The following is an 11,543-nucleotide window of genomic DNA, read 5'->3' on the forward strand; positions in this document are numbered from 1 at the left end:
CTTGAATTTTTCTTCAACGTCTTTAGATCAGGACGCGTTGACGTTTGTGATATTTTAACAAGCTCATTGTTGTCAGAAAGGTTCATTTTAAGTGATTTCTTGATTCTGCAGGTGTGACTTTTAAAACTGAACTCATATTTTGTGGTTGATATCAGTTAGTTCGTAATTTCATGAACAGAGGCAGTGAGATTTTCATAAACAGTAAGACCAGTTTGATTTTGATGAATCTCTTCCCTAAATAAATGAGATCATTATTGTTTTAGCTGACTTTATCCTTGACTTATCTTTGATATTTAAGTTTGTTTGATAAACTACAACATTAAAATGTGACAAAAAAGCTCGAGCAGAAGATATGTTTAAGGGACAAGCACCTTTTCACAGCATTAGATGAAGATGTAATTTAACTGTGTGTAAATTTGTACTGTGAGGGATTTCTGGAGTAAATTATTTTTTAAAAATCCACTTTTAACTAGGCCTTTAACAATAACAAATTTTGCTGGACAATAAATTGTCCCAGAAATTATTGTGATAAATTATAATACTGTTGTTTTGAGATCACTGTCAAGTAATTTAACAATAACGTAATAATATAATTTCTCCCTCTCAGAGATCAGTACGCTTTCATTCCTGGAACTGGAAGATATTTTATAAATCCAAAAGAATTTTTTTTTTTTTTTTTTTAAATGACCAAGAATGATAAATAAATTGGAAATACAAATCACACATAACCGAAACCATGAAAGAAATTGATTATGGAGTTTCCTTCAGAAAATATTACTGATCAGAATGGAAATCATCAAATTCATTGTAATGTATCATGCAGTTAGTTACATTTTTTGCTTATTGCGACATACTTACTTTTAATATTAATAAAAAGTACCGGGAAATACCATTTTTAAGGTATATTTTGTCCACACAGCTGCCGCTCTCTGGATATTTTCTCATTTTCAGATCACTCTCTGAGCTCAGGAGTTTGTTGTGCATTAAAGATTCTCAGTAGATCAGCAGTTTTGGAAACGAGTCAAGGCACCCTGTTTGGCAAAAACAATGCTGTGGTTACAGCCACTTCAACACCCTTCCTTCCTCTTTGGCATGCTTTTTATTGAACTCCAGCAAAACTACTTCACCACATCTAGATGCCTAACCGCACCGAGTTGCTGCCAGTGGCTGATTCGTCATTTGCGTTACAAAGGAGTTAATCATGTGTACCTAATAAAGTGGTCAGGCACTATTTTACAAGTCCAAACCCATTACAAATTCTGATCCAGCAACTAAGGTTGTTTTTTTTTGATAGAGGATTCAGAATTTCATGGGTCATGCTCAGCCTGAGATAAGGCAGCGATCTAATTATGACTACACCTCACACTTAAACTAAACTAGAGTTATTTTCTTGTCCAATTACAATTCTTTTTTTTTTTGTTTTTTTAAATTACGTGTTATACCTAAACACTTCCATGTTCAGATGCTAATAATCTGTCTTAATTAACTGAAAACCGAGAAGATAAATTGAGCAATTTCACTAAGACGTTAGAGTTGAATCTACACCATGAAATCCAAACGGTCAGCCTGTTTGCTGTGTCGTTGTCCGTCTCTGCCTGGCTGTCCAATAACACGTGGCGATAGTTTTACAGCACAAGGCTGACTTCTTTTGGTGAAGTGCAGCACTGCACACGTATACTGTCACACAGTCCTCACCTAATGAGCACATGCATGCCTGCAGAGGGACAAACACTGGCTGGAAAACAACCCTCCACATATGTGCCATCTTCTGACACATTTGCTGGAAACAATCACGCAGTCAGAAAGCCACACACAAACACGGCCCTCCAATCAAATACGGCACGCTTTGTCCGCTCTCACTTGAACACTCGGCACACAGTGCATTATCCTCGCTCTCAAGGAAAGAACAGCAGGTTATTGGGATTCTCCTCATGCGTCTGCCCGTTCCAGCTGCCGCCTCGCTGCTTCCCTTTCTGCTCTCGTCGTCCTGTTGTCTCTTCTCCCCTCTGTTTCTCTCTTTTTTTTCTTTTTTTTTTTTGCCTTTAGGTCTCTGTTTCTCTCTAACTTCTTTCTATTGATCAGTCACTCCTCTCACTCCTACCTCTTGCCACCCCACACTTGGAACAAATCTCTCTTTTCTCTTTCCTCCCTTCTCTAAAGATGTCACTTGGTGGGTGACTGATTCCAGCTGTGCAGAGGACTGTGTGTGGCAGCTGCAGTTGCTCCGCTGATATCCATAAAATGACTTCATGTTTGCCTGTTGTTGAACTGGATGAGTCTGTCCTGCAGAGGGGAGTTAAGAAGGTGTTAAATTATTTTAGAAACGCAAACTAAATAGGAGATTATAGGGATTTATGACTCGATGCAACCAAAACACAGCATGATTGTGAACTAAAAAGTGTGGCATGGAGTTCAATGATCTGACTGATTCTACGCCAAACACAAGCAGAGAAGAAGCACAGAAGTATGCTATCGCTATTATTTTTCACAATGGAATGATGTGTTTCTTCTGCCAAATATTTGTTCTGCCGTTATCCACGGCTAAAAACATTTCCTATTGCTTTTTATCGCTGCTGTTGCATAAATATCAGATTTGTGGTCAGACAGGTAGCAGCAAATCAACATGTCATTGAATGACAGTCACACATTCAACAGATGCTCTCATCTGATGAACAACATGCCCACAGTCCAATGCTGCCTCCTCCATGCTTCATCATGGGGATGAGGTGTTTGGTGTGATGTTGTGCTAGTTTTCTCCCACATAAAGTTTTGGCTCTTGGCCTTACTTGAGCACGTTTTTCCACATATTTCATTCTATTTTTTTGTCAGCTCTATGTGGCTTGTGGCGAACTGTGAATGAAAATTCTTATGACTCTCTTTTAGCAGTGGTTTTCTTATTGAAGACTGGTTGAAGTTTTCCTGTTAATAGAATCTCCCAGCTGAGCTTTGTGAGATGAACTATGTGACTTCTGAAGGCAGTAATTTGAAATCAACTTTATTTAGGGGCATCACATTAAGAATTGCCTAGTTTTAAGCACATGACAAAACTTTCATATATAGTTTTTAGTACTTGAAAAATATTGTTCAACACTACTTTGCGTTAGTTTACTACAAGAAGACCTTAGAAATGCTTGTGATTTAATGTAACAAAATTGTCGTGAATTATTGCCCTAAGGATTTGTTTTTCTTAAAAAACACTCTAGAAACTTTATTTATGATCATCATTGGTGGGTTGGTTATTTTTTAATGCAGTCAGAATGTGTTTTCCTTACATAAAAACATTATAATCCTTGATTTAAACAGGAAAATCTCTTGAGACATCAAAACAACATGTAGCAGTAAAGCCATTCATTTTACAGTTATTTCAGATTTGCATAGAATTTTACTAACTTTGTATCCTCTAATTCTCTAGTTTACTCTTGCTATTCAAGGAGAATCACATTAGTATGGAGAAAGGAAACTGTCTTATTTCCAGTCCATAATAAGGCCAATAAACAAAAGTTCTGCCAGGCCTCACTTCCTCTCAGTTTATTACCATCTCCACCATGACCGATATTTCCTGGCTGCTCATCCAAACAGTAATTGAAAACACTTCCTTTGACTTATTGATTGTGCTGGTGAGTCTAAGCAAATGTTTAAGTATTCTCGATCTCTTCCCTTCCTCCTTCCCGTCTCTATCGCCGCTCTGTGGCGGTCTATTTCTGTGTGCGTGTCTCCGAGTTTCAAACTGCACAGAGAGTAGTGGCTGGCTGTGTTTCTTGGCATCAACAGACTTCTGGTGGAAGGAATAGCATGGTGACAGACACGGCATTTCGAAATCCCATCCTCAGATATTGGTGCTTACCCGCCACATTCCAGGATGTGAAAAGAAGATCCACAGCGGAGCTTCTGTGTCGTAACCTTCTTCGATGTAAATCTCTGCCTGTCTCACTCCCTCAGACAGAAACTGTACACTGTCTAGCACCAAGCAGGCCAGGTGACATTAGATATTGCTAATATATTTCATGTCTGATGTTATTTATACATGATTAGTTTGCGTTTCATGGCAAGCATTAGACCTGCAGCACTGAGGTTGGTCTTGAGGTGACTTAAGGTCCTTTCTTCTATTACGTTCTCTGGAAGAGAAGAGATTCAGTAAAACTAGACGACACACATCAGCAAATCAACATGTACTGGAGTGAAATTCGCATTTCCCCAAAGTCAACCATAAAGGTGACAGACACGGTTGCACCTTCGAATCTCTCACCGCTATGAAAACACTGAGATGTGTTAGAATATACTGAGCTGTAAAATTAGAGGTGAAAGAAGAAGGAAAAAAAAAAAAGACAGAAAAAAATAAATTCATCCTTTGCTGTAGAAAGGTACAGTGAAGGACTCCTTTGCTGTGGTAAACTACAGCTCAGGAGTTCATGTTCTGAAAACATTAGAATAATCCAGAATTTAACTTGAGTTTATTCTAAATGAAATTTTCTTAACCTTTACATAGATTATGTGACTCTCAGGGTTTCTATGTGAAGGAGCCGAGTGCTTTGGAAGAGAAACAGATCCACAGCATCACAGATCCTCCACTGTGCCCAACAGTATGCTTGATGAATATCCTCTGTTATATCAAATCTGAGTTGTAGTCTCAGTAGTACTGCGCACACAAAATTGTTTTTTTTTCTGTTGTTTATTTATTTTTATGGGATGGCTCCTGAAAAGCCAGTTGTTAGGTTGATAGTGAAGAAAAATTGTTGTGGATATCTGATGACCCAAACATACCACACTTTACCATTGGTTTCCCATGGCAACAGCTGGATATATTTTTAACTTCGTTAGCACATTTTTCACTGCATGGGCAGTCGAAATAAACGTTTTATCCAACCTGGTGCGACACATTTTCAGCTTTTTTTTACATTTAGCTTTTACAACAAATATGGTTCTCCTCAGATCTGCATTACCGATTTATGGAGCTCGACACACCTCTGAATTATTGAATGTACTCGTTTCCAGATACTTTGATTAGTGAAAAATATAGCTAAAAAAAATATGAATCAGCTCTATTTATGTTTCAAGAGGTTTTGAGGTACCAAATTTCCCAAATAATAGTAATAAAAAAAAAAAACACAAATGCCACAATACAAACTTTTTCCCCAAGGACTCCCACTCCCACATGATTTTCATCCCAGCTGTAATTTTTTTCTGTTTTTTACCTGTTTGAAAAAAAAGAAGAAGAAAAAGAAAACACCACACATCCCGCATGACGAGCCAGCATGCTGCTTTCCTGTTTTAAGGTGTGTTTACTGACCGAAGAAAAAGAAAATCTGATTTTTCGGTGTCTCGTTTGCCGGTCACCAGCCAGACAGGTCAAGCTGAAAATCGTCCGATTCCGGTCACCTGTCTAACAGAAGGAGCATTTTTAGTTTATATTCTGTAATAGGTTTTTATTATTATTATTATTATTATTATTATTATTATTTTGCTATCGGGCAATCTATTCTTTATTTACCTTGCTTTGCTGGTATTTATATATACTATGGTATCAGATCCCTAAAAGAGCGATGCTGAGTTTTTTACGTATTTTAGAATGTGGTTGAAACCCACAATAGTGGTTTGTTGTTGTAATAACAATACTGTTGTGATTCATAAAACTTGGTTTAGATTTGAATATTGTTGCGTGAAAACAATCACCCTCACCACTTTGCTTTTATAACTTGAATGTGTTTTGGCAAAGAGCAGAGTCTAAATATGTGTCTGAATATGAATGAATAAATATTGCATGTCATAAATCATATATATATATATATATATATATATATATATATATATATATATATATATATATATATATATATATATATATATATATATATATGTATATATATATATATATATATATATATATATATATATATATACACACACACACACACACACACACCTGGATCATCACAGATGCTGTATTCATGATTTTCTCACAGCTGTCATTTAAATTCAGACAACCTAAAGCGTCTGCGATCAACATAATCTGCATAAACACGGGAGGCTGTTGGAGTTCAAGTCCTTCAGCATTTTTTTTCGTCATATTAGCTTTTTTTAAAAGCTTCCTTTCTAGTGTTTTTCTCCGTCTTCACCTGCTTTTTTTTTTTTCTCCTCCCGCACGGCGGAGTTTATCAATCTTCCGTCTCTCTCTCCGTTGTCTCATCTCCTCTGTTTACCTGTCCTCACCTCGCTCGTTACAATTGCCGTACACCCCATAAATGTCTCTCCTTGTCACCGGCACATTATTTCTGCATAATTTTTTGTTTTCGTCTCCGGTCCTAAGCAGAATGTTTTGCTGCAGGCAGGAAGCGTTGCTCTGGCTGTGCTGCTGAACGTGTTAAGCGCAGCCCCGGTTCCCTCTTTCTCTGGCTATTTCACACCTGGTTGCTTCCGTCTAATATATCTCCCGACTTCCCAGCGCAGCACACCACAACAGTCATTAATTGGAAGGAAAAGGAAATCATATACTCTCTTCACAGATCGAGCGGCAAACATCCTGCATGAGTTAATATCTGCTGTGCTGCCTGCAGCTGTAGCAATAGCCCAGTTTTATAAAGCATTAAACTTTGATATTTTAATTTGTCTGGCAGTGTAAAACCAAACTGTAGAGCTAAGAAATTCATCAGTGTGTGGGGACTTTTAGCATATATTTATGTTTGCCACAAGCCATTAATTACCCCCCCTCGCCTCCCACCATCCTCCATGAATTCCATCAACTAGCGCCATGGAAAATATTTCCACTCTTACAGATTGCTTCTGTTTCAGACTCTTTGTCACACTTACATGGTTCAGATCATTAAATAAATTGTATTACTGCTGTTCTGTCTTGATTATATACGCCACTCTCACCACCATGTTAACCTGCCTTTTGTTAGATAATTTTCTTTCAACGTTATGTTGTGTTAGTTTGACTGAACTGAACTAAGGGAACTGCAGCGTTAGTTGTTCAGAAGTGGCCTGGATGAGTAGTCAATGTCTTCTACTGTTCATTTTCTTGGTCATCCATTCCTTGGAAGATTGTTCCATTTTTTTTTTCTCCATATGAATATCATGGTTCTCACATGTTTGCAGAAGTGCAAAAAACTCAGGAATTACATTGTCAGATAGATGCGTGTCATTTATTTATCGTCTTTTCTTGAATTTCTTGCCTTTCTGAGAGCTTTTAGCCTACTTCATGTTGTCAGAAACGTTTTATTTTAAAGGGGTTCATTGGTTCCACAGGTCTGGCACTGATCAGGCCTGCAGTTGTATTAATTTATTTGGAAGACACAAAGCACATCACTTAACATTTAGGGAAAGGCACCAGAATTTACCAATAGGCTAATTGTGATCTATTGTCCTGATCAAGTCCATGATTCAATGAGACAATGCTTCTTTTTTTTCTTTTCTTTTGGCATAATGCCAGGTTTCTTAGGATTAAGACAGCCGGGATTATTGATTAGGATCAGAAGGAATCTTGTAATCCTTTTGCTGTACATTGGATATTTTTTAATACAGAACTAAAGGTCTGCACAGCATCTGTTAGATAATTAAATCTAAGTACCAGCTGGAAGATATAAATGTACGGTATGGATAAATGGATTTCTACTGTCCTCTTGTAGCTGCACTCATGTGGCCATAGTGTACTCCTCCTTCCTTTTTGACTATTATCTTGTTTTTCCTTGTCCCCCAGTTTTTTTCTCTTCCCCCCTGTTTGCGCTCTATGCAGAATGGATCTATTTTTTTTTTGTCTTGTTCACTTCATAACTGCCTTGACAAGTCTCCCATTGATTGTGCTTGTAGATTAGAATTGATTTTGCTCTTCCCTGTATTTTCCTTTCTGTTTGCTCCTTCCCGTTATGATGAGCATTTTCGTCACTCCATTCATCAGAACGATGGACTGAAAGATTTTCACCCTCAGGATCTCCACTATTGTACTCTGTGCAAATGGAGGGGGGGAAAAAACCTCAGCAAACAGCTAAATAACAAATCCAACTGACCAGGTGTGTAAGGGAATGACTAAAACAATCTGGTGACTCGTTTTTCTGCAGAGACGAAGACTTCTCCCATACCGTCCTCCAAAGCGCCGCAGAAGGCCGAGCCTCCGGTGGGCAGAGCTGCCAGGGTCGTCACATTTTTCTCTCCTTTGCTGTTAGGGATGATGCTGTTGTTCATGTGGTGAGCACCAACACACACACGCACACACACACACACACACACACACACACACACACACACACACACACACACACACATACATATCCAAATTGATTTTGGACTTCACTGGTACAGTATACATCAACATGTCAATGCATGACTTTATTGTCATGAAAATGTTTTTATATTCCAAGAGTAACTCCAGTGTGGGGAGTTTATTTTATGACCACAGGAGATTTTTTTTTTTTACAGTTTCTTCTGTAGAGTCTATTTGAGGTTGAAATAAAACGCAGTACAAGTGTCTGATTGTGTTTGAAGCTTTGGAAATGTAAAAATGCAACTTGCATTTTTCCTCTTTTTTTTCTTTCTTTTTTAGTTGACAGCACAGTTTTGTATTGGTATTTGATTTGATAGATCAAAACAAAGTGGTGCATATCTGTGAAGAATAAATCCAAAAGGATAAATGGATTTTTCATTTTCTTACAATTGTAAAACAGAAAGTGTAGCTTTCATGTGTAATCAACCCAACTGCACTAACTCTCTAAATAACCGACTTTCAGCTTCATGTTTTAGGTTTTGCTAGTTTTGCCAGATTGGTTTTTCTTTGTCCATTCTTCTATGCAACACAATTAAGATCAGGCAGAGGGATAATATCCATGATCCATTTTCAAATTCTGCCATAAAATAATAGTTGGATATTGTCTTGACTTTGACTGGGTCACAAAGATACGTCTCTGTTCCTGCTGAATCAAAGGAACCCCATTTAATGATGCTGCCACCACTGTGTTTTATTTCAGGATATTGTGCTCATGCTGATATGAAATTTTAGTTTTCCTACACACTTTTACATCGTAGATCTAGGCCTAAAATTGAAATTATGTCTCCTCTTCTTTTTTTGAGGATTTTTTGAACGTTGAATGATTTTCCTTTGTAATTTTCAAACATCCATAAAGTCTACCACATAAAATCCCAATAATAATAATAATAATAAATGTGCTTTTATAACCTCTTCCAAGTTGAAGTGGTATGAATACTTTGTCAAGTTACTGCTAATCAGATTTGAAGGTTTATAAAAAGACGAGAGATAACACTTTTTCTGCTTCACAGCTTAAATTGCTTTGTTTTTTTGTATTTATTTTTTTCCATTCTGCCTCTCCAGATGTTTTAATCCCATGGAGTGACAACAGGTGGGAGGAAGAACAAGATAAAGAGGCGGAGGCTGGTGTTTTTTCTATTTTGCACATGTTTTTGAGGATACAGTGCATTGATCATATCTGTCCATCACACAGTTACTCACCAAAATTTCTTAAGAGGGGAAATCAGACAGTCATTGTTGGCTGACGGGGGACAAAGACATTCTTCAGAGGAACTTTTGCAAACGACAACGTCGACAACAAGAGCAGCAGCAGAGGCAGCAGAACAACCACGACGACAGCAGCAGCATCAAAGTGATTAATGTTACGCCCCTGTGGCTTCGATGAGCCGCGGCAGACTGATTTGTTGGCTTGTTTGGTTCAGAAAGCTCCTTCTCCGAGCAGGACAACCAACTCATTGTTATTTTTTTATTCATTAATTGACCTTCTCCCTTACTTTCTAAACTGCAGAGCGCTTCACAGACAAATGCACACTTACCGCAGTCGTGCCTTTGTGTGTGTGGCTACTGTAGCGCCCCCACATACAGCTCAACCATCATGCCAAAGACTCATAAGCAACCCCGACCAAGTGGCTCCAAATTCTTTCACTGAGCTTCCCGAAGCTTGTGCCTGTGCTCAGAAAGTGTGTACATATGCAAGTGGGGTGGTGATGCTGAAAAGTGCTATATGTATCAAACCTGAGGATATCTGCAGCTCTTGTTTGTGTACACACACACACACACACACACACATGTCGTTTTAACAAAGACGCCACTGTAAGCCTCCATCAGACGGTGCTCCGCACGCCTCCGACGACTGAATCGAACCGATGGAGGGAGCCTTTGTTCGATCTGGGGACTAACACTTTGAAGAATTCAGTAATGGTAGCTCGACTTATTTAGACCGTTAGCTTTACATTGTGCTTACAGCAACTGATAAGAAGGACCTGGATTGTAAAAAAAAAAATTAAATAAAAATAAAAACTAAAAAATACAAAATAAGGTAAATAAAAATTAAATAAAAATAAAAAAGAACAAAAATAAAGTGGTTTTCAGACGGAACATTTGTTTTCTCACAAATTTGCGTTTGGTTTGACTTTGTTTTCACAGCAACGTTGCGTTTTGGGTCTGACATGAGCTACAGTATGTTGGTTTCTGTTTCTGCTCTATGCTGTAATAAAAAAAAAACAGTAACATGAATCTGTTTGCTTTCCAAAGTCTGGCGCCTTTACAAACATTTTTATTATTTTTTCAGTTTACATTTTAATAGCCAATATCAGCAGGTATTATTATGTTATTCAAATGAATATTGATGTGTTTATTGTAATTTTTGAATTTTATGGACAAATAATAAAAAGATGCATATAGGGCTTTAGTTTTTTGTTTGTCCCCTTGTTTTTTTTTTTGTTTTTGTTTTTTCAGACATTCATAATGGCTTACTTTCTTGATTCTATTTTGTAAACTATGATATGTAACTTTAACAATGAACAAAGTTTATTATTTAATATTATTAATAATGATAATAATAATGTATGTATTAGCATTAGAATGTCGTAACCTGTACCTGAGGTCTTTTTTATAGATGTATATACAATGACAGGTTTCAACCATTAAATGTGACCATTTCACAATGAACTCTGATGAACTGGCATCATTTTCATGTCGCCTTTTAGAGTAAGATGCAATGGAAATGTAGCAAGTTGGTGCATCTCTTTTAATAATCACCTTCAAAGTTTACCGTATCAAAATGTCGTCACACAGATGCATTCTTTCCTCCCCAATTAGCAACTTTAATCACAAAATTAAAGCAGATTCTGCATGTTTCCCAGAAATATTATGTATTTAGAATTTGAAATAATTGTTTTGAATCAGACATTAATATTTTTTATCAAGCTAATGACTATTAAATGTTTGATAAAGTAAAAAATATATAAGCCAACCGTATAAATCAAAGCTTAATTTTATATTCTATTACTGGGTGGAAAGTAGGAACGCTCTTTTTGACTAATTAGAAATCTATCTTTATATCGTAAGTTCAAAGTTTTATCACCTACAATTCAGAATTCTGACATAAAATATTATAATTCTAACATTTTATGTCAGAAAAGGAGAGTGTGAGATTTGGTCACAAATAAAAAAGTAAGATGGCGCTCGAGACCAATCCAATAATAATATGTTCATTAAGTGCATGTCTGATATTCATCAGTTATTATTGTTGTGACATATCACAAATCAGTGGTATAATGAATGTTTA

At 37.0% G+C, this 11,543-nt stretch overlaps 1 protein-coding gene across 2 annotated transcripts in view; it reads left to right on the plus strand.

Moving 5' to 3' along the window:
* The window catches only part of cntfr (ciliary neurotrophic factor receptor), a 233,352-nt gene extending 222,428 nt beyond the window's left edge, over window positions 1-10,924 (plus strand). Inside the window, exons 11-13 of one of the 2 annotated variants that reach the window (XM_088011037.1) lie at window positions 8,052-8,178; window positions 9,317-9,344; window positions 9,447-10,924. In XM_088011037.1, coding sequence (XP_087867163.1) covers window positions 8,052-8,178; window position 9,317 — 128 coding nt within the window. In that variant the 3' untranslated portion in view covers window positions 9,318-9,344; window positions 9,447-10,924. Of the gene's footprint in view, window positions 1-8,051; window positions 8,179-9,316 lie in introns of both variants that reach the window. The other variant, XM_088011038.1, reaches the window with a different exon arrangement.
* Window positions 10,925-11,543: the final 619 nt, after the last annotated feature.

Source organism: Poecilia mexicana, unplaced genomic scaffold (assembly GCF_051168715.1).
Source record: "Poecilia mexicana isolate PSO_F unplaced genomic scaffold, ASM5116871v1 scaffold_12, whole genome shotgun sequence".
Taxonomy (NCBI): domain Eukaryota; kingdom Metazoa; phylum Chordata; class Actinopteri; order Cyprinodontiformes; family Poeciliidae; genus Poecilia; species Poecilia mexicana.